At 35.8% G+C, this 21,414-nt stretch overlaps 9 protein-coding genes across 11 annotated transcripts in view; 3 read left to right on the top strand and 6 right to left on the bottom strand.

Moving 5' to 3' along the window:
• Positions 1 to 1,876, top strand: part of LOC100638498 (circularly permutated Ras protein 1) — a 4,218-nt gene extending 2,342 nt beyond the window's left edge. Inside the window, exons 11-20 of one of the 3 annotated variants that reach the window (XM_019997690.1) lie at positions 13 to 44; positions 91 to 142; positions 190 to 265; positions 316 to 507; positions 551 to 711; positions 759 to 950; positions 996 to 1,119; positions 1,171 to 1,417; positions 1,467 to 1,541; positions 1,602 to 1,876. In XM_019997690.1, coding sequence (XP_019853249.1) covers positions 13 to 44; positions 91 to 142; positions 190 to 265; positions 316 to 507; positions 551 to 711; positions 759 to 950; positions 996 to 1,119; positions 1,171 to 1,417; positions 1,467 to 1,541; positions 1,602 to 1,781 — 1,331 coding nt within the window. In that variant the 3' untranslated portion in view covers positions 1,782 to 1,876. The remainder of the gene's footprint in view (positions 1 to 12; positions 45 to 90; positions 143 to 189; positions 266 to 315; positions 508 to 550; positions 712 to 758; positions 951 to 995; positions 1,120 to 1,170; positions 1,418 to 1,466; positions 1,542 to 1,601) is intronic. The other 2 variants (XM_019997684.1, XM_019997688.1) reach the window with 2 other exon arrangements.
• Positions 1,877 to 1,941: 65 nt separating this feature from the next.
• Positions 1,942 to 6,555, top strand: LOC100638372 (circularly permutated Ras protein 1-like). The gene is made up of 18 exons (XM_003382839.2): positions 1,942 to 2,234; positions 2,402 to 2,461; positions 2,520 to 2,582; positions 2,869 to 2,966; positions 3,023 to 3,207; positions 3,256 to 3,453; positions 4,028 to 4,270; positions 4,313 to 4,464; positions 4,511 to 4,592; positions 4,639 to 4,690; positions 4,738 to 4,813; positions 4,862 to 5,053; positions 5,108 to 5,304; positions 5,357 to 5,536; positions 5,585 to 5,708; positions 5,930 to 6,161; positions 6,243 to 6,317; positions 6,377 to 6,555. The coding sequence occupies exons 1-18, from the start codon at positions 1,969 to 1,971 to the stop codon at positions 6,404 to 6,406; spliced, it is 2,505 nt and encodes an 834-aa protein (XP_003382887.1). The 5' UTR covers positions 1,942 to 1,968; the 3' UTR covers positions 6,407 to 6,555.
• Positions 6,382 to 8,625, bottom strand: LOC105313289 (uncharacterized). The gene is made up of 6 exons (XM_011406587.2): positions 8,377 to 8,625; positions 7,528 to 8,268; positions 7,361 to 7,481; positions 7,050 to 7,180; positions 6,911 to 7,001; positions 6,382 to 6,854 (listed from the first exon to the last, which is right to left on the bottom strand). Exons 1-6 carry the CDS (start codon positions 8,529 to 8,531, stop codon positions 6,492 to 6,494), a joined length of 1,602 nt encoding a protein of 533 aa, XP_011404889.1. The 5' UTR covers positions 8,532 to 8,625; the 3' UTR covers positions 6,382 to 6,491.
• A 61-nt stretch (positions 8,626 to 8,686) lies between these two features.
• Positions 8,687 to 10,024, bottom strand: LOC100638244 (G patch domain and ankyrin repeat-containing protein 1 homolog). The gene has a single exon (XM_003382838.3). It carries the CDS (start codon positions 9,968 to 9,970, stop codon positions 8,816 to 8,818), a length of 1,155 nt encoding a protein of 384 aa, XP_003382886.1. The 5' UTR covers positions 9,971 to 10,024; the 3' UTR covers positions 8,687 to 8,815.
• An 89-nt stretch (positions 10,025 to 10,113) lies between these two features.
• On the bottom strand, positions 10,114 to 10,767 carry LOC100637655 (60S ribosomal protein L38-like). Its single transcript, XM_003382750.3, has 5 exons — positions 10,681 to 10,767; positions 10,564 to 10,583; positions 10,450 to 10,510; positions 10,262 to 10,384; positions 10,114 to 10,205 (listed from the first exon to the last, which is right to left on the bottom strand). The coding sequence occupies exons 2-5, from the start codon at positions 10,564 to 10,566 to the stop codon at positions 10,165 to 10,167; spliced, it is 228 nt and encodes a 75-aa protein (XP_003382798.1). The 5' UTR covers positions 10,567 to 10,583; positions 10,681 to 10,767; the 3' UTR covers positions 10,114 to 10,164.
• Positions 10,767 to 18,189, top strand: LOC105313283 (formin-like protein 3). Its single transcript, XM_019997674.1, has 26 exons — positions 10,767 to 10,798; positions 10,846 to 11,457; positions 11,503 to 11,567; positions 11,628 to 11,711; positions 11,760 to 11,929; positions 11,981 to 12,110; positions 12,162 to 12,212; positions 12,273 to 12,371; positions 12,415 to 12,561; positions 12,604 to 12,720; positions 12,774 to 12,905; positions 12,954 to 13,025; positions 13,076 to 13,144; positions 13,203 to 13,316; positions 15,771 to 16,002; positions 16,051 to 16,175; positions 16,259 to 16,409; positions 16,472 to 16,599; positions 16,651 to 16,719; positions 16,766 to 16,852; positions 16,903 to 16,971; positions 17,055 to 17,135; positions 17,185 to 17,311; positions 17,362 to 17,462; positions 17,534 to 17,695; positions 17,740 to 18,189. Exons 1-26 carry the CDS (start codon positions 10,795 to 10,797, stop codon positions 18,079 to 18,081), a joined length of 3,540 nt encoding a protein of 1,179 aa, XP_019853233.1. The 5' UTR covers positions 10,767 to 10,794; the 3' UTR covers positions 18,082 to 18,189.
• Positions 18,052 to 19,339, bottom strand: LOC105313274 (ankyrin repeat domain-containing protein 54-like). Its single transcript, XM_011406571.2, has 7 exons — positions 19,159 to 19,339; positions 18,962 to 19,108; positions 18,842 to 18,913; positions 18,741 to 18,788; positions 18,533 to 18,663; positions 18,324 to 18,479; positions 18,052 to 18,274 (listed from the first exon to the last, which is right to left on the bottom strand). Exons 1-7 carry the CDS (start codon positions 19,298 to 19,300, stop codon positions 18,179 to 18,181), a joined length of 792 nt encoding a protein of 263 aa, XP_011404873.1. The 5' UTR covers positions 19,301 to 19,339; the 3' UTR covers positions 18,052 to 18,178.
• Positions 19,305 to 21,004, bottom strand: LOC105313266 (protein polyglycylase TTLL10-like). The gene is made up of 3 exons (XM_011406562.2): positions 19,848 to 21,004; positions 19,623 to 19,783; positions 19,305 to 19,525 (listed from the first exon to the last, which is right to left on the bottom strand). The coding sequence occupies exons 1-3, from the start codon at positions 20,914 to 20,916 to the stop codon at positions 19,361 to 19,363; spliced, it is 1,395 nt and encodes a 464-aa protein (XP_011404864.2). The 5' UTR covers positions 20,917 to 21,004; the 3' UTR covers positions 19,305 to 19,360.
• Positions 21,005 to 21,037: 33 nt separating this feature from the next.
• Positions 21,038 to 21,414, bottom strand: part of LOC100638117 (actin, cytoplasmic 1) — a 1,509-nt gene continuing 1,132 nt past the window's right edge. Inside the window, exon 3 of the mRNA XM_019996287.1 lies at positions 21,038 to 21,383. Coding sequence (XP_019851846.1) covers positions 21,246 to 21,383 — 138 coding nt within the window. The 3' untranslated portion in view covers positions 21,038 to 21,245. The remainder of the gene's footprint in view (positions 21,384 to 21,414) is intronic.

The following is a 21,414-nucleotide window of genomic DNA, read 5'->3' as shown; positions in this document are numbered from 1 at the left end:
CACTAGCTTCAGTTGTCATAGCGTCACAGAAACCAGGATCAAGAGTTAGCATTAACTTGTCACTATTGATGAGTCCTTTCCCCTCATTAGGTAGTTCTGTGTACTGATGGACTAGCTAATGTTGGTCTTGGAAGTCTTGATGGTATGTGATTGATGATCTGTTGGAAATTAATCCTTTTTATTACACAGTTGCTGGTGGCGGTAAAGCTTATGCCAGTGCTGAGAATTTCTATGAAGACCTTGGTGACATTGCTATGGATAAAGGGTACACCTGGTGTCTCTTTACATTAGATGATTGTCTTTCATTTTTTGTAGTGTAACAGTCAACTTTTTATCAATCAAAGGGACCGACTGTAGAGTAGCTGAGTTAGGTCAAGTAGCTACTAGAACAGGAGGTGAAGTCACCATAGTGGATCCACTGACAGTCACTGAAGAGTTTGGTAGTATATTGAGTAATCCTGTTATAGCTACTGACGTTGTGACTAAGATTATAGTGCACAATGGAATGTAAGCTGTTAAATACATTAACACATTATGTATGTATTTGTAGGTATTTTCGTACTGAAGACTCAAAAGAGAATGTTGTAGTGAAGCAGGTTGGTAATGTCACTGCTGATAGTGAACTCACTTTTGATTACGGAGTCCGCAAAGCACAAACCACACCTCCAACAGAATCACCAAAAGATGGTGGTGATGATGGGAATTCAAAAGGTACCATAGTGTTTGTGTGGTATTATCATGATTGTACTCTTCCTCAGAGAGCAGTGATGGAGGAGCTGCTACAGGAGCTAGTGCCTCAAGTGATACAGTCCCTCCTCAGATGATTGATGGTCAGCCTCACTTACCATTCCAGCTGCAAATAGAATACACTAATTCTGATGGTGACCGCTGCCTTAGAGTAATAACTAAAGCAAAACCAATAACTACTGATAGATTAAAGGCCGAGCAAGGTACTAACAATATTTTCTGCTTTTTATTTTCTTTTTGAAAATCAGAAATGGATGCTGGTATTATTGGTACTCATGTTGCTAAGCAAGCTGCTGATCTAACTATGCAGGGAGAGTTCACTCAGGCACGAGTCAAGTCACTGGCTACGCAGAGACTCCTTCAGAAGCACAGGTATTACCACTCCCTTCCTATTATTTGTATTTTGATTTTGATTTCTTGCAGTAAATCAAGTGCAAGTCGTAGATGGGAATACACCAACTGGTGCAGTAACATGATACCACTGGAGAGGGAACTCCATAGGATGCAAGTGAGCGAGAGGAGCTCAGGAAGAAACCTCAGCGATGACGAAGATGAGTTTTACGAACGAGGCTCTGAGCTAATGGGTACCTCTTATGCTGCTCCTTCCAAAAGAAACTACACTACTCCTGCGTTTACTTCGAGTGCACCAGCTCCACAACAAGCTCCAAAAGTAATGATGATAAATTTCCAATTATATTATTATTCATAATGTGCATTAGATGAGAAAGTCTAAAGAAGCTCATCGAAGGAGAGACATATCTGATGATTTGGCATTAGGAGTCTATGGATTGAAGGTATTGCTTGTTTATAAGATCAGCCAGAACTTAATTGTTATTTAATTTCTCTCATTGTAGAAAGCTTCGTCCAGCGCTTTCAAAGCTGCTCCACCAAGATCTGCTAGTCATCAAGTTAAACCTCCCTCTGTGCCAAAGCCCCTTCCTCCTCGTGCTGTTACCATAGCAGTTGTGCCACAGAGCCAGAAAGATGATGAGACAAAAGAGAAAGAAAAGCCAAGCGAGAAGAATGAGGACTAAGACGAGTCAAGAACAATGGCAGAATTTTTTATTGTGCTTGTAGTTTTTATTAATAGTTTTATGATCTTTTGTGTGTAGTATAGTAACCTGAATGTTTCCATTACAGCATAGTGCATTCCTAGTGCATTGCCTGGGCGTGTCGAAACTGCTCCTTCCTTTGTTCTGTTTCTTTCCCGGTTCCCTAGCAATGTCTTTTGCTCTTGGTAGTAAGTATGTGTATCATGGAGAATCAGAGGAAGAGGTTATTCCTCAGAGAGCTCTTGATGAAGGAATGTGGGCCAGTGATGATGACGATGATGATGATGAATTTGACCTGAGGACAATACGAGCTGTTCCCAGCACTGCACCACCACAAGCATCACGAACACGTAGTGGGTTCTGGGGGTCCTTTATAAATAAAGTAAAAAGGAAAACAACGCGTAGAAAGAGCAAAGCACCTTCTCTCAAAGCAGCGTAAGCCACAAACACTTCATTCATAATTAGACCATTTTACCATAGCATAATATCAAGAGTACATAATATTAGGTACTCTTGATAATATTGGTGTAGTGTGGGCCAGTTACATAATATGTTAATTTTAGTGTAGCCTATTCTTCTGTTATTGTTTGTTCTATATTTAGTAACGACAAGTCGTCAAGTGAAAGTGAAGAGGAAGAAGTGAGAGTAAAGCCTCCTAAAACGTGAGTCATGAATTATTATATCAGCTATTAATAATAATGATGCTAATTTATAATACAGTGATGATGGAAATGTAGATTATTCTGAGATACAGCATTCGCCACCAGAAGATCCTGAACCAACGTAAGCCAGTCTGATTAAATGTGTGGGAGTTATAAATATAGAATCACTACATGTACTGCATTGGATGTAGTATTTCTATTACTGCTCTCTATTTGTTGCTGTAAACAATCTGACAAGAAATAATTCCCCTAGTCTACATGTAATTGAAGCTGATAGCCTGATACTAGAGAATGATAATGCATTATTAATAATTGTCATAACACATTCCTTACATTGTGTAATAATACCAATCATGTGAAATGAATCCTCCTCCTCTTACATTGTATATTCTCCTCTTCCTTCACAGACCATCAGTTGCATCTGTTACTGCCATAGCTTCTCCACCTTCTCCAAAAAGGAAAATAAAAAAGCAAAAAAGGCAGAGACTCAGATGGAACAAATCTGGTATAAAAATTATACATTTTCACTTTTGAGAGTTAATTGAGGTTTCTTCTGATTAGGTTCTATATCAAAAGGCGTTAAAACTAGACGTGCCGACACTAATATTCTAGCTGTTCAGTTCAACCAGTTGAGAGAGGCAGGGCACATACACACAGGAGATGCACAGTTTTGTTCTAATCCTAACTGTGGAGCTGTTGTTAGTCACTTGACTAAACTGATTGGAGAAGAAGATGCTGAAAAGAGAGTTAGTCTATTATATGGTGAACCTTATCTCTCTTTCTGTTTCTTCTAGGTATGGAATTGTGAGTACTGTGGTACAGCAACTGAGGTTGATATTGTAAATGAAGAGATACCAACAGAAGAGGATACAACTTACCTCATTACTCCTGCTTCTATAATGGCCGCTAAAGGAGGAGCCCCTATAGCAATGGATGAATCACTAGTTGTATTTTGTATTGATACTTCTGGCAGTATGTGTGTTACTACAGAGGTAAATGAGTTTGTTTTTATTTTCATGGCTATCATTATTTAACTTGATGCCTTCATGTAATTTTGGCAAAATTTTGCCAAAAATGGCAAGGAGAGAATTCTCTATTTTTAAAATTTTTTCTGATGTACGTACATGTTTTTATATTGTATTTTAAGTTTGAGACGATTCCAATCAAAATTGGATTTTTTACAAATTTTTAAAGTCGCTCCAAAATTGGTTCAAAGTCCCTGTACTATAGTACAGCGATTTTGGCCAAATTTGGCCAAAAATGGCAAGAAGAGAATTTTCCATTTTTATAATTTTTTCTGATGCGTATATATATTCTTATGTTGTGTAGAAAGTTTGAGATGATTCCGATCAAAATTGAATTTTTTATGAATTTTTAAAGTTGCTTCAAAATTGGGTCAAACTATATAGTACAGGGTATTCCTTCAAGAATGGCCAGGAAATTATTTTTTCATTATTATTCTGAATTCATGCTAATTTTATGTACAAGTTTTACTCAGCCTAATAGTACCAACTATTTTTATATAATATTAATAAAGTATTAGTGTAAGAACATTTCTTTCCTCAGGTTCCTGGTCAATACAAGATACGTGGAGCAAAGGAAAGAGAAGAAAAGTTGCTCCAAAGTCTCCCAACTAGCATTGCCCATGACCTCCGTCAACCGGAACACAGGATAAGGCAAGGGACACTGGCCAATTCGACTTACATATCAAGAATGGAGAGTCTTCAAGCAGCTGTAGATACTCATTTATCAAAGCTGGTCCACTCTGAGCCTAATAAAAGAGTATCAATAGTTACATTCAGTGATGATGTATGTTAGTATATTAATAATGGAGTTATTGTTTGTGTGTAGGTTACTATAATGGGTGATGGTAGGATGGTACCTGTAACTATCGCTGGTGATAAACTGTCTGATAGTAAAGCTGTCATTGATAGCGGAAAAGAAATACCACTACCTTCTACTATACGTGAAACTCAGAAAGCTTTATCAAAGAAGATATACAGGTAATGTAAGAATAAGTGGTGGTATGATTGTCAGTATTCATTATAGTTTGGAGGAGTCTGGTCAGACTGCTTTAGGACCAGCTGCACTAGCTTCAGTTGTCATAGCATCACAGAAACCAGGATCAAGAGTTAGCATTAACTTGTCATTATTGATGAATCCTTTCTCCTCATTAGGTAGTTCTTTGTACTGATGGACTAGCTAATGTTGGTCTTGGAAGTCTTGATGGTATGTGAATACACTTAATGAATCAATGATGATATCTAATCCTCTAGTTGGCCGTAGTAGTAAAGCTTATGTCACTGCTGAGAATTTCTATGAAGACCTTGGTGACATTGCTATGGATAAAGGGTTAGCTGTACACCTGGTGTCTCCTTATAATTACTATCTTAATTACAGTGTAACTGTTTCACTATTGACCATCAAAGGGACTGACTGTAGAGTAGCTGAGTTAGGTCAAGTAGCTACTAGAACAGGAGGTCAAGTCACCATAGTGGATCCACTGACAGTCACTGAAGAGTTTGGTAGCATATTGAGTAATCCTATTATAGCTACTGACGTTGTTACTAAGATTATAGTGCACAATGGAATGTAAGCTGTTAAATACATTAAGTGTATAGATACACATTATGTATGTATTTGTAGGTATTTCCGTACTGAAGACTCAAAAGAGAATGTTATAGTGAAGCAGGTTGGTAATGTCACTGCTGATACTGAGATTACATATGAATACGGAGTACGAAAAGTGACAGATAAACCTTCAAAGAAACTGTCGGTACAGCCAAAGATCAAAGAGGAAAAGGAAGAGGAAGATGATGAAGGAGACATAGTAAAGTCTAAAGGTTTGCCAATAAATAAACATGATACTTGATGAATTAATCTCATTATTTGTAGGAGATAAAAGTGGTGCCTCTCCTTCAAGTGATGGGGGAGTCCCTCCTCAGATGATTGACGGTCAACCTCACTTACCATTCCAGCTGCAAATAGAATACACTAATTCTGATGGTGACCGCTGCCTTAGAGTAATAACTAAAGCAAAACCAATAACTACCGATAGAGTAAAGGCTGAGAAAGGTACTAGCAACATTAAACATACTTAGCTGAAAACATTACTTGTTGTAGAAATGGATTCTGCAATTATTAGTAGCCATGTTGGGAAGAAAGCTGCAGAACTCACTATGCATGGAGAGTTCACTAAAGCTCGTGTGTCCTCTCTTGCATCACAGAGAATGTTACAAGAGCACAGGTAAATATTACACACTTTTTTACTAATACATTACAGCTAGTATATACATGTACATTTTAAGTAGTAGCAGATGTATTGGGTTGTGGATCTGTGCCATTGGGAGTTGAGATTGCTCTCTGATGTGGCCAATCTTAACCTAGACTTCATTTATAATTTAATAAGATTTGTTTATATTACACTAGAGGGAATTGATTGTTAGCAAATTGACTCTTGATTTCTAGTCGTACCAGCACCGAGAGGAGGAGGCAGTACAATAATTTCTGTGATCGATTGGTTCCCCTTGAGAACGAGCTTCATAGGATGCAGCTGTCTGAAAGGAGCAGAGGGCGAAATCACAGTGACAATGAAGAAGAGTATCAATTAGGCTCTGATTTAATGTCCACATCATATGCTCAGCCTAGCAGATCATCTCATATACACTCAAGTGGAAGCAGTGCTGTCAATCATTCATCAGTAAGTCTTTAACATACTAGAGTAATGAGGATAGAGGGTGCTAGAGGGTTAAGGACTATATTCATTGTTTCTTTAATCTAGTCAAGATCAGCAAGGGAGATGTTTAGGCGACAAGAGATGCCCGACGAGTTGGCACTGGATGTTTATAGATTATGTGTAAGTAATCATATTTCAAGTACTGTGACCTTCATTCTCTTTACTCTCTTTCATTGCAGACTGATTCCAGTACCTCTTATAACTTATAAATTGAACTAATCTTAGTTTAGAGTTATTGTTATTTATAAAGTTTTATTATCATTTTTTTTACTTTTATTTATATTTTTGTGATTTTTATGTATTATTCCTGTGAAATGTTCCTGCTCCCATTCCATATGATTTAAATGTCTTTCTTTTGGATTTCTTTTTAAATATTTCAAGTGCTTCCGGCTCTATCTCTCCTCCACTACAAGTACCAGTTCCTCCTTCTAGTGATATACCAGCAAGAGCACTGGCTAATTTTTGAGGATCTTCTAATCCACCTTGTTGTTCCCCTTTTATTAAATCTTCTTCTCTTCTTTTTTCACGACGAGATGACCTCCATATCTCACTGGTAATATGCTCAATAGAGTCTAGCACACCGAGCTTGTCTGCCATGCACAATGACTGAGCAAACTCCCAACGCAATCGAAGGAGTGAACTATCATACTCTCCATCCTTGATTAGAATAAAAGAGAAATGAGTAAAAAGAGATCATATAATCCTGTACATACAGATTCATTGATGGAGTATGCTTCAATGGAGCAGCTTCCCCCAGTAAGAGTTGAGCTCACAGCTTGCCTAATGGCTGATAGTGGTATCCACCTGATTAAAAACACACTCAGCACAATACAAGTTCTGATATTCCCCTACCTCATTGCATTCACTTCAAGCTCTTCATCATTAGCTAGTTTCTTTACAGCTTCAGATGCAAAGCGACCAGGATAATGATCGAAATGAACATGAAGGAAGTGTCCAACGTAATGACAAGTCTCATTTACTACCTAGTATGATTAAAATCATTATTATTCAATACATTACAGACTATTGTGACCAGTCATTGATACATGTCACTGAATATGTCTAGTATAATCAACATGTAATTCCAAAGACATGAAAGCTCACATCACACATGCATCAATCACAGTTACAATGTGAGAGAACTTCATATTGATGCATCTTACTTTAAAAGTGTTGGTTACAGTATAACTTCGGAGCGACTCCAACAAGTCTTTGCTTGTTCCTAAGACCCCGAGAGTCTCTTCGCAACACTCTCTGGCTGCAGTCTCGGATGGGGTCTCATTCCTAACATTATCATTAAAAGACGTCACACAATGCATTTAATAATTACTTGAATATGGATTTGGATGTCAGACCTCCAAAATCACACCAGGTCCCACCATCATATGTCAACTGCCCCACAAGGAAGATAGCCTCACCAGTCAGAGGGTGAATTGAGTATGGTAAGATACCGGCTGCTTCAAATCCTCTGATGCTTGATTGGTATGACGCATGATCATGGAGTTCTCTGACTGTCACTGAAGCCTGAGGCGGTTCAGTCAAGCATCGTATAAAGCTCTTTTGTCCGGTACTTTTATTAAAGAGAGAACCCTCAACAAAATCAATGAGTACATCACCAATAGTTAGACGAGTGTTGAGTGGGTCTTTCCTGAAGGATTCTTCCATTTGGGCGTTTAATGGCCCCGGGAGCGGACTCCATTCTCGACAGGTTGTTATGATTCTTAGTTGTTGGATATTCTCAAAACTTTTCTTATGCCGTGAGAATTTTGAGACGCTCGGCAACTGTTGCCATTGGCAGCCAATGGTCGCTGGCAGAGGAAAGGCTGTGTGCATTCTTGTTACTTTGAGCTCGTCCAAAGGCGGAGAATAATAATAATGATCATAGAGTTTCTCGACAAAAGAAGGACTGAGACAGATTCCATTGGGGCAAGAAATACCCACGACAAGCGAGTGAAGCGTCTTAGAGTTTCGATGAGAAGAATTCGAGGAGATCTTGCTCTCGATTGAAGTGATGATGTCATGTAGTGCTTTCATTGACTGCCTTTGACAGAAAATCCACTCAATCAATAACCTATGAACAATAAAAAGAAATTAATAAAGACTATAATCAGGCAACCCATAAATAGTAGCTATAAGCAGCTAGTCTATGTCTTAGTATCTTTCTTCTTCTAAAGCATACCTGTCTTTCAGAGAGCATACTACTCGGCTCCTCTTCCAAGGATAAACGGTTGCTGGCTGAGAGAGTAAGCGGTATTTATTCAGTTGTATGTGTATGTCAGGATTGATACTGGAGGCAATACATCCTTCAGTTCCAGAGACCAGTGATAACTCCATTCAGAGAGGTACACGTTAGTCTATTATATCGCTGATTCAGAGCATAGAGAAAAGGGAAGATCCCGGTAAATGCCGCGAAGAGAAAAATATAGAAAATGAGAAATAGGCGTGGCTATGGTAGTAAAAATTGTATTTCTACATTGAACAAATTAAAATTTGATTAATTGTATTTAATTTTGGATTGGTTAAATGTGACCTAGCAGTCACAGATTTATACAATGATTGTAGATCGACACATATAAAAATAATGTGGGTGGGTTAAAAATAATAATCTCAAGCTTGCATTAATCCGAGTTCATGTAATGTCTCATATTAATCTCCCAGCTCCTTTCCTTCCTCAGTGCCTTCTCCCTCTCTCTCTTCGTCTTAGGCTCACTCCCTCTCTCTCTCTGTAGCCTCCAGTGACGATTCCTTACAGCCCTGACGTCACCAGGAGAAAAATGAGTCACTCTTGGTTTCTGGGATTTACCGCTGCTGACTCCAATCCCTCGTCTGTCTTGTTTTAAAACAGTCTTCACGGGATACTTATGACCTTGGCCGGTGCTTCCTAGGCCTCTCTCGGGGTCCCAGCCTTTACGTAGCATCATTTGAAACCCTTTGTTACCCTCGGGGAGCGAGTATGAGTGTAGATTAGGCTTGTGTTGACAGTTGAATTGATGTAGAGTAGACACACTGTGATCATTAGGGGTTTCCATTATATCTGTTTGACACATTTCACAATAATAACAACGACCCAATTCTGAGTCTTCGTTAATAATTTCCTCATCTTCTTCTCCCTCTGTCTGATATGTTCTGATATATTCCGCTAGCTCAATATTACCAGTTTTCTCAGCAATTTTAGGTGCATCTAGACCACACCTATCAACCACGCCCTTCCACAAAGCTCCGTTACTCAACAAATAGTCAACAATACTTGTATGACCAGCACATGATGCACACATTAGCAGCGACCAGCCATAGGCATCCTTCATGTTGACATCATGTTCAGAAGTGTCCGAAAAACCTTTGGAAAGACTCTCCAGGTCTCCTTCTTGTACAAACTTGAACATGTCGATTTTTGAAAAAGCTTTAGTTGGTTTACTGTTAGGAGCTTTATTTATTTTCATTGTGTCACTGGGCGGGGCTTGATGGTTCGGTGGTGGTATTTCTCTTGTTGAGTGTGTATTGGATGAGGTAGACTGAATGAGATTATCATAAAAGTCTTTTGCTTCATCTCCGTTTAGTCTGGAAGGAGGGGGAACAGGGGAAGAAGAAGGAGAGGGTTTTTGTATTGTGTCTCTTTGTTGGGTCTCTAGCTCTTGGTTTTTACCTCTAACGAAGGATATGGCTTTACTCTCGTCGAATGGGATGGTTCTGTTGAGTATTTTTGCCGTGTAATTTGTATAAAATGCTTCCATTTGCTTGAAAACGTCGCTAGGATCAGAAGTGATGTCAGCCATGATTCGGTGTTAAAGTTAACCCTTTGCAAACAACGATGAATAAACTCGTTTGCCATGTGGAATCACGTGTTTCAAGAATACGATTGTGAATTGCCGAATACGGACAAAATGGCGCCACACTTCAGACGTTTTGGAAGACAATATTTACTCTGATGAGGTCTCAAGAAGGACATACATTAAAGAAAATTTTAGGTTCATTTTTTAGCTTTCTTTCCAAGATCTTTTACAGCAAGATCTAGAGCATAAAAATATTTATTTAAAAGAAAAGTTGCTAAACACAATTTATCTCACCAGGAGGAAGAGACTGTCTTAGCTTATCTGCCTTTTCGTTATCCATTACTACTAGCGTATACAAATATCGAGAGCATCGGACTTTAAATTTCACTTTGTCCTTTGATTTCATTATTTTCACAGCTAATTAATGAAGTAAAAGAATTTTAAAATGATACACATTCATAAAATATTAACTAGAGACTCACATTTAGCATCCTTTCTTCTACAAGTAAGTAGAAAATCTTTAATCTCTGCTATCTGCTTTGGCTATTTGACAGTATAACTAATAATAAAAAGGCATTAAAAATAGGTAAACTTACCATTATCTTTTCTTCTCACCCTGAAATAATAAAATATAAATAAGAATATCGGTTATAATATAAAGTGGTAAAAAAATTTATACAGAAAAAGGAGATTTAAGAAGATTAAGAACTCACCTCCTATTGATAATGGCGTCTACACGAGGTTATGCAAATCAAGAAAGAGGCAGACCATATGGGCGTGGTTTAGTAGCAAATGAGCCCCACCCTTTCTGCCTGCACTGACGCACAATGGGTAAGTTGCTTTTCTTGAAAACATAACATTTTATTCTCTTTGTGCAGCTTTAGAAACAAAGCAGTCACGGAGAGCAACTGCAAGAAAGAAAACAGAACAACATTCTCCGTCATCTTCTCCATGGATTCTGGCTAAACCGACAAACTATGTAGCTACATTGCCTTTGATGCACAAACCAGTTCAAACTTTAGAGACAAGAAAGACGAGAAGGGAGAGAAAGAAGCAAGGCAGAGGTCCCGAGTCTCCTCACTTGAAGCTCTCAAGAAATCCACTCGTTAATTCTTACCCCTCTCCTTCCCAATCATCTCTCACCCGGACTCTTCCACCAAATCTCTCGCCGGCAGACTTCGTTAGAAGCTCTCCACAAACACAGAGGCACTCACCATTCCAAAAACACTCCCCATTAAACAAAAAGTCACCATCGAATCGGGACTCACCATTGCAAAAGCATTCACCTTTGCAAAAGAATTCGCCACTACCTCCAACTAAGAATACTCCACAAGTAGTTGACGATGATATAAAAGTTGAACCTCAACCAGTTGTCAATGGGTATGATGAACCAAAACCTCCTTCTACTCTACCAATTGAAAATGCACAAGAAACCCCTCAAAACACTCTAAGGGGGAGACCGCACATTTCAAGTCCTCAGTCGACAAGAAGTAAAATATTTTTTTCTTTTTTTTACTTGTTCAAAAAATTTTTAGTGATGACATCTAAGACACCAATGCCAAGTGATGAAGTTTTAAATATCCTCTTTGACAAGCTACTGGTAGACAATCATTTGACAATGCTTTTATTAGTCATGTATGTATGTGCTTATCTCTTGTAGGACCAACTGAATCTTACTCCAGAGAAAGTGGCTGAGATGAATAGTATGAGCCCACAGCAAAAATGGAGTCTCATTTTAGCACAGGTATCCACATGCTTGCATCACATGTTCTTAATTAACTGTCACAAATAGCGTGAGACAAATGCCGGTCTTAGCTGCATGTACTACATTGAGCAGCTAGTCCGTCATTCACAACCAGCTTTGAAAGAGAAGAAAGTGAAAAGGAAACTGCTAGACAAACTCCATCCACTTGGTAAAGTCCTCAAGGAACTTGAAGTGGAACTAAGGACTAATGCTGAAGGGTACGGAATATTTTAAGAGCATTAAAAAAAGATTTTATATAATATTTCTAGCTGGATTGATAATTTTGTAGCCTCTCCTAATCACGGACATATTGCTTTGATTGACCTGCTAAAGGATTTAATTCAATATCCGAGTCTTTTAAACACAACACAAAAGATCTCTATCCTTCAAAGGAGTCCAGTAAGATATCCTCTTGATACTAGCCATTCATAATTTCATTGTTATGCATAGTCTTGTGTTCATACTTCATTAACCTGTGTGAAGGCTTTGATGAGTAACAGAGTAAGTAAACTGTAGTAGCATTGATGTTTGAATTTAATTTGTTTCTTTGCTAATGTTTAGAGTGGATTTACTGCTGTCTTTAATTATGCACCAAGTGTCTTTGTCATTACACATTGCATTTCATTTCCGCACCATAAAACAAAGACACTTGTCCTCAAAGTAAGCATTTGACGCATTCTTTCTGACAATAAAACTCGTACAGTTACTTATTCTAGTACTCCTGGTTCCGAGTGGGCCTCAGAAAATCCTGCAAGCTTTTGAGCACTATAGGAGAGTCAAGGGAGAGAAGAATAGGTTTGAAATACTTGTTAATTCAATGTTTCAGGAGCCCATGGCACCTTCTTACCAAGTCAGCTAATCTTTATTATTTTATTGACTGATCATTTGATAGGCTGAAGTGCTGCGGTTTATAAATACAGTTGTACAGGCAGGAGATGGGCCTAATGCCCGCATTTTTCATCAGCAGGAATTCCTCAATGCAGGGCTTGACATTAAAACAATAGAGCAGGTAGGTTGATGGCATTGCTGACTTCATAGCATCACTTTAATTATGTTGGGCAGACACTTGAATGTGAACCGGATGAAAAACTGATGCATGAATTAAAAGAATGGAAGAAATCTTTTACCGACGTACAGAAACTAACTGATGAGTTATTGATCGCTAGAGGCAGAGCAAATGGACTCAAACAAGAGGTAAGCAATAGCACTTGATATGATTATTAATGATCCTCTCTTCCACAGCTTGACATGACGTTAAAATCACTCAGACAAACCAAGATTGAGAGAGATAGCTATTATGATCATTTGTTAAAGGTATAAGGAAGCATTTATGTGCGTGCAAAATTTTAAAAATATTTATAAAGATGCAAGATAAAAGTAAGCAGCAAGATAATAGAGTAAAAACAATGACTGATGAAATCACAAATTTGACTGTAAGAATAATAATATGCATTTATAGAAGTAATGTAACTGTCTGTGTCTCTTACAAAGGATGAGCAACATGAAAGGAGCTACATGGTCAAACAAATAAAACAATTGCAGGAAGTCAATCAGCACTATCGTCAACAAACGTCTCAATTAAGAAATAAGATAGAAGAGTCAATGGTAAGCAAAACTTAAGCAACTTTAAATTTTTTTAAATTTTTTTGATTCTTCAATTTAAATTTTAAATTTTTATTTTTATTTATTTTTATTCTTAATTTTATTTTATTTTAATTTTTAATTTAATTTAATTTTTTTAATTTAATTTATTTTAATTTTTATTTAATTTTTTTATTCTTACATTTTAATTTCTTAATTTTTTAACTTTTTCATTTTATTTTATTTTTTAAATTTATTAATTTTTAATTTTTATTTATTTTTTTTTTAGAAAAAAAATTTTATTATTTTCAATTTTTCATCTATTCTTTATTTTATTTTATTTTTTATTTTTTTAAATTTCTTATTTTATTTTAATTTTTATTATTATTAATTTTATTATTTATTTTAATCTAACTTAACTTTATTTTATTCTATTTTCACAACTTAAGATTATCCTGCTCTTAATATTATTATTATTTGTTTTTCTGTGTGTCTAACAATAATGTTTAAATTTCAATAATACAAAAATTCATTGCCTGTTTCATAATTCATTTTTAATAAAAATTAATTAGCAGCAATTCATTTCCTGTTTCATAATTCATTTTTAATAAAAATTAATTAGCAGCAATTCATTTCCTGTTTCATAATTCATTTTTAATAAAAATTAATTAGCAGCAATTCATTTCCTGTTTCATAATTCATTTTTAATAAAAATTAATTAGCAGCAATTCATTTCCTGTTTCATAATTCATTTTTTACTAAAAATTAATTAGCAGCAATTCATTTCCTGTTTCATAATTCATTTTTTACTAAAAATTAATTAGCAGCAATTCATTTCCTGTTTCATAATTCATTTTTTACTAAAAATTAATTAGCAGCAATTCATTTCCTGTTTCATAATTCATTTTTTACTAAAAATTAATTAGCAGCAATCTATTTCCTGTTTTATAATTCATTTTTACTAAAAATTAATTAGCAGCAATCTATTTCCTGTTTCATAATTCATTTTTAATAAAAATTAATTAGCAGCAATCCATTTCCTGTTTCATAATTCATTTTTAATAAAAATTAATTAGCAGCAATCCATTTCCTGTTTCATAATTAATTTTTAATAAAAATTAATTAGCAGCAATTCATTTCCTGTTTCATAATTCATTTTTTAATAAAAATTAATTAGCAGCAATCTATTTCCTGTTTCATAATTCATTTTTAATAAAAATTAATTAGCAGCAATTCATTTCCTGTTTCATAATTCATTTTTAATAAAAATTAATTAGCAGCAATTCATTTCCTGTTTCATAATTCATTTTTTAATAAAAATTAATTAGCAACAGCTCACTTCCTATTTCACAATTTTTAAATATTGTTTTATTTTTATTTTTTTTAATAAAAAAATTTAATTTTTATTTATTTAATTATTTATTATTTATTCTATTTAATTTTTTTTAATTTTTTAATCTTTTATTTTATTGTTTTGTTTAAAAAATTTTTTCAATTTTTTAATTTTATTCTAATTTTATATTTTTTAATTTTTTTAATTTTTATTCTTTAATTTAATTTTATTTTTTTAATTAAGAATTATTTTATTTTATTTTTCTATTTCTTTAATTTTTTGTTCAATTTTTGAGCAACTTTAAGAATTCATTAAAAAATCTAAATTTAATCAAAATAAGTTCAAACTTTTTATGCAACATAATTACATGTACTGTATATGCATTGAAAAAATTATTAAAATGGAGGATTTTTTGCTTTTCATTTTTGACGAAATTTGGCCAAAATACCTGTACTATAGTACAGGGTCTCAGGCCAAATTTTACCAAAATTGTCAAGGAGAAAATTCTTCATTTTTATAATTTTTTCTGATGTATATGCATGTGCTTAGGTTGTGTTTCAAGTTTGAAATGATTCTAATCAAAATTAGATTTTTTATGAGCTTTTAAAGTTGCTCCAAAATTGGGCCGAAGTCCCTGTACTATAGTACAGGGTCTCGAGCCAAATTTTGCCAAAATTGTCAAGGAAGAAATTCTTCATTTTAATAATTTTTTCTGATGCATATGCATGTGCTTAGGTTGTGTTTCAAGTTTGAGATGATTCCGATCAAAATTAAATTTTTTATGAATTTTTAAAGTTACTCTAAAATTGGGCCGAAGTCCCTGTACTATAGTACAGGGTCTCGAGCCAAATTTTGCCAAAATTGTCAAGGAAGAAATTCTTCATTTTTATAATTTTCTCTGATGCATATACATGTGCTTAGGTTGTGTTTCAAGTTTGAGATGATTCCGATCAAAATTAGATTTTTTATGAGCTTTTAAAGTTGTTCCAAATGCCATGTTTTAGTTTAGCATGCTTTGCCAATTTTGGAACAATTATAAGATTAATAAAAAATCCAATTTTGATAAAAATAAGCTCAAACTCTCTACTTTCTGCTTTCTACACTGTACAATCATTATGTGTTTTTATGATTCATTACAACCATAGGGCCAAGAAGCATTACAGGATATAGATATCATAGACCCATCATTTGAAATACAAGATCAAGTCACTGCCTTCAAGAGCTACACAACATCAACAATAGCCACTCAGACGATCGGCTCCACGAGTGATCTGACCGACGGAATGCTCCATGAAGGAGAGGCAGAACAAGAGGCGTTACCTGTACCAGAGCCTCCTCCATTACCACCCAACATTCCTGCACCACCCCCACTACCAAGTATAGCATTTGTTACAGTATCAGTTAATCCATTGTAATGTATTGTAGATGTGCCTTTACCTCCACCACTTCCTGGAATGAACACATCATTGAGAAAGCCTTACATTACTAATCTACCACTGCCTACATTGAACTGGGTTCCTTTGAGAAATACAAATGATACCATATTTGATGTGAGTTGATGACTATACAGTGTGTGCGTGTGTGTGTGTGTTTATGCTTGTATAAATTGTTTTTAATTCAAATTCCTTATTAGGGCATGGACGATAATCACGTTATTGAGGAGATTGATTTCTCAGAATTTGAGACGTTATTTCAAGTGCCACGTTTCAAGTCAAAAGAAGTAAAAACTCAACCAGTCAAGAAGCAAGTCGAACTCTTTGACTCAAAGCGAACTAGAGGCATCCGTAAGAGAACAAATAACTATATTATTAATAATTATTAATATGATATTATTATTATGAATTAGTGTTTGCTAAGCGGCGAGTGAGAAAAGAGCCTGAAGTTATATCTGAGATGATATCGAATGTTGATTTGGATGGTCTGATAACAGAGCACTGTGAGCTATTGATATCAATTGTACCACAAGAAAGTGAAGTGAGTGTACATGCATATATGATGCAGCAATATGATTTAATTATATTACAGAGGGAGACACTAGCTAAAAACGCTAGCGATTATGAAACATTTGGGGAAGCAGAGCAGTTCCTTTATCAAGTAAAATAATCATTTGCTATTTGTAATTTTATTTTGATTTTTTCAGCTTGCCAAAATACCACGTCTTGAAGAAAGACTAGGAGTGATGTCATTCATGGGAGGCTTTGACGAGATCTTATTACAAACTCAACCGGTAGGCTTAGTCATAATGATAACACTGCTATTGAAACTCTTATCCTCTAGAGGATTGATGCTGTATTGAATGCTTCACTCTCAATACACAGAAGTTCAAGATTAAAGAAAGTCTTTGAGGTACATAACCACAGTGATTATTATTATTATTAGTGATTATTATTATTATTAGTGATTATTATTGTTGTTATGTTGTTGTTCAGGTTATCCTTGCATTTGGTAACTACATGAACAGCAGTAAGAGAGGGACAGCGACTGGTTTTAAATTGGCCTCATTGGAGAGAGTAAGAGCTACTGTATTGTAGTTCTAGTATATAGCACACTTTGTTTCAGCTTTTAGACACTAACTCAACTGACAAGAAGCAAAACCTCCTTCACTATATCACCCATGTTGTAGAGAAAGTGTATCCAAATCTTTTGCTGTTTTATGAAGACTTGACAATAGGAAAAGCATGCGAAGGTATTAATTATTATTATTATTATTAATTTTTGTATTTTATTGTATTTCAGTATCACTGGAAATGGTGAATTTAGACGTGGAGAATATAAAGCAAGGATTCAAGACATTAAAAGAAGAGCAAGAGTCCGATCCACAGAACTTCATAATATTCATATCCTCCTAGTACTTTAATATTGTAGCAAAATCATTTACTGTGTGTGTCACCTTAACTCACTTCCATACAGTTTTGTAAAACAGGTTTCATCCAAGGTTGAAGAACTTCTTGAAGAACATCAGAAAATGAAACATGCTTACACTGAAGTCTGCCGCATATTTAGCGAATTGCCAACAGAAGAACCAGCCAAATTTTTTGATTACTTTCGCAAATTCATAAACTCATGGAAGGTATCATCATTGCACTGCTTATGGTATTCAATGTCTTGTACTAGATGGCAATCAAAGACAATCACAAAAAGAATAAGAAGATGGCTCCTGCTAGCGGCCTTTTAAAGAAACCAAAGAATCCAGAAGAGCTCATGAGAGACCTTGCAACTGAAGCTGCCATTGTAGCAACAGCAAGAATGAACAAGACCTCAATACAAGAAGATGAGAGAGTGGCAGTCCCTGAGGAGAAAAGCAAACCAAAAGTAGAAAAGGAGAACAAAAAAGAACCTGCAAGTGAAAAACCAGTTAAAACAAGTTCGGTGAAGAAAGGAAGGGAAGCGAGTGCTGCTAGTGACCTATTGGAGGATGAGTATTACTCTACGATGGATGGAACAGTTTCATGGTGACAAATTAAAAAAAACATTTTGAATTCATTTTATCTGTTTGTATGTAGTTAACTAGTTATGTACATTAATTGATTCTGTAAATATGAAAAGTTTGATTTTAACTCTTGATTTGTGAATGTTTATCAGCAGCTGCTTCCAGTCTTTGAATTGAGAGATTTGTAAAATTTTCAAGGAGACTATGTACTTCATCGACCTTAGAAATTACAAATAAAACATAAAATTTAAGTTTTTTTTTCTAATACTTTTTCTGGTGTATCTGACAATGTTAGTTGCCCCGCTAGTCTTTCAAGCTCTCCAATATTACTATGTTTAATTGTTTTTCCAGTATTTAGACCTTCATCATCATCATCATCATTTTCAGCACGTAGAACTAAATATTCTCTCAACATGTCAACAATCTGAGAGAAAAAAAGAGGATACATGTATGAAAGAATCAAGATCACTAATGTACATTTTCAATTTGTCTTTTCTTATGTAGAGGAAATGGTGCAGTGCTTGGGGTCTTGTCTATTAGTCTTAATCTTGAGAGAGCCAGGTGAAATGGAGTATTACCTCTTCTATCAGCAGCCATCAAATCGGTTCCTACAAAAATATTTCATAAAGCAACATTAACAATAAAAATAATATATTTCTCTATCCCTTATGAGAAAGGGGCTGACCTGCTCTTAGTAAAGCTGTTATGGCTCCTACGTGACCTGCCGTACAGGCTATCGTAAAATAAATAAAATAACGACTTCCCGCCAAACCTATACACACTAACCCAAATGTAATGGAGTATTGCCAATGTCATCTTGTTTGTTGACACTAGCACCATGAGAAATGAGTATCTGCACTGGAGAACAACAGTTTCAGATCATAGTGTGAACGTTCACAGGCATACCTACTCCTATGTCACCCCGACAAGCTGCAAAGTGAAGAGGAGTCCGTCCCTTGCTGTCTGCTTCCCGTGGATCTGCCCCCTGCTTTAGCAGCTCGTACACATCATCATAGGATCCCTCGGAGACTATTTTAGGAAGCTTTCTAGTAGCTATTGTGAAAACTGAGTAAATGGAAAGAAGCATCACTCTTTCTCTCTACCTATTCGAGCCTTTCCAGTGTAGTCGATTGCAAAATGAGATCTGCTTCTATGAGTTGCTCCTTTCATTTTGGGTACATACAAAGGTGTAATGCTATGCTCTAGTCTTTTCAGTTCTTCATTGGGATCTCCACCAGCAGCCATATTGTTATATAGGTGGGGCTAGTTATTAAAAGTTAATTATAGACTACAAAAATAAAAATTTTAATTTGACTGCTGTAAACTGTTGCATGGATTGTAATCTTCTTCACAGTTTGGAGGGTCCTCTCTCCAAATCAGCTGCCAAGACTTGTACATTTTATAGATATGCATCCTAAGGAATTCTTCTGGTCTTTGACGTATGCTTATAGCCAGATCAAACAAATCCTCCTATTGTAATAAGAAGAGTACTCTTGGTAATAATGAAGTGAATATGCACATTATAAAGCAACAATGTTATACATGTGAGATAGAAGAAGCGACTTACGCCCATTTTAGTTGAAAACTGTGTAATCCAGCCTCCTTTAGGCCACAGTGGGTAGTTGTTTGCCTCAATGAACCAGATGTGCCAATCGTTTGATATCATGAAATCCAATCCCAGTAACTGAAACCCATTGATTATGTCATCACCATTCATAAGGCCAATACCTTATAAGAACAATAATAATATTAAAAAATTATAATCAGTGTGTCTGCTATAAGATCGTCTTACCAGATTTCACTATAAACTTGGCAACTTTCTTGATATAAGGTATCAAATGGGACAGGACATATTCATCATTCTCTGGATAATGAACGTCAAGGTAAGACTGGAGCTTTTTGAATGACCAGAAGTGATCATTCGGATCAAAGTTGGGCTCCTGAGACTGCACATGCGTGTTAGTCAAATGCACTTCTCTTCCTCCCGATTCATAAAACTGCTTCATTACCACACGTAGGTACCCTTCATGATAAAATAGCATGTACGGCCTAGAATTAGCAATTATGAATAGTGCCCTGATGTCAAATTTTCTTCCATTTAGTAGTATGATGTCACGAATGTATTCTTGCATAATGTATTGTCCATGGCTTGGGCATGAGTTGAACATGCGTTTGATTGCTGTTTTGTTTGACATGATAGTAACACCATCTCCTCCGTATCCCTGGGACTTTTTGAGAACCCACTCAGACAAGTCCCTGTTCAGTCTCATGTACTTAAAGAATGCTTTACATTCCTGAGCAAAATCCATCAAAAATGAAACGGGCATGAACTTTAGCTCATGAATGGAGCAATCATATCTCTTTAAATAGCGCTGGAAAGTAATGTGTTGTTCTCTCTTTGCCCCAGAAAATAGATAAGCATTGGGTAGAGCAGAAACTAGCACGTTTGTTCTATTTAACAACTTATTTATGTATGGATTAGATAACTCCTTTGACGACGTGAAGACAATTGAGAAGACATTCTTTCGTTGCAGCTGTGACTTTAATTCTTCTCTTGTGTGTATTGTCTTGCGTAGAGTCCAACCGTTCCTTTGACAAATATCAACAGCTATGGCCATTTTTGTTTTCTTGTAAAAGATAAATTGCACTCTTTTGTATTCGTCCAATGGCTTGTAGAGACTCATGGTGTAGGAGAGAGGGTAAGGATCATCACACTTTCCACTGTACACATAGCTCATGTGTCTCAAGGTATGGATATGTTCTCTGGAGCTGTAGTGGACTATAAATAAAATGGCAGACACAGTGAAGCCAATGGAGTAGAGTATGATGGCATTCCTCAGGGCAAGAAATGGAGACTTCATGCAAAGTTGCTGTCAGGCTGTTGTAACACCCCTCAAACTGGCCTCTGTCACCTTTATCTCTGAATCAGGATCATGTTTAATGTTCCATGTCTTTATCCTTCCCCTCCCATTTGACAAATACTTAAATTTTAACAAACTTTTAAAATGGCTACAATACAAAAAAATGTATGCATTTCTAATAGCCTGGACACAAGAATAATAATAATAATTAATAATAATAGGTACAGGAGATCTAAATCAAAGAAAATCACACTCTATTGTCTTAAAAGTAAAATGAAGAAAGTTTTATATAAGTTAAATGCATGGAAACTAAGAGTTGCTGGCCCTCTCTAGAAGCACTTGCGGTGAACAATGGATGGACCTGATTCATCATACTCCTGCTTGGAGATCCACATTTGTTGGAAGGTGGACAAAGAAGCCAAGATGGAACCTCCAATCCATACGCTGTACTTACGCTCAGGAGGAGCCTCAAGGACTTCTCAACCCCAACCAAAAAAG

The sequence above is a fragment of the Amphimedon queenslandica genome, unplaced genomic scaffold (genome assembly GCF_000090795.2).
Source record: "Amphimedon queenslandica unplaced genomic scaffold, v1.1 AMPQUscaffold_13519, whole genome shotgun sequence".
NCBI classification, from domain to species: domain Eukaryota; kingdom Metazoa; phylum Porifera; class Demospongiae; order Haplosclerida; family Niphatidae; genus Amphimedon; species Amphimedon queenslandica.
The sequence above is the reverse complement of the archived record's forward strand: the minus strand, read 5'-3'. Positions and strand labels throughout refer to the sequence as shown.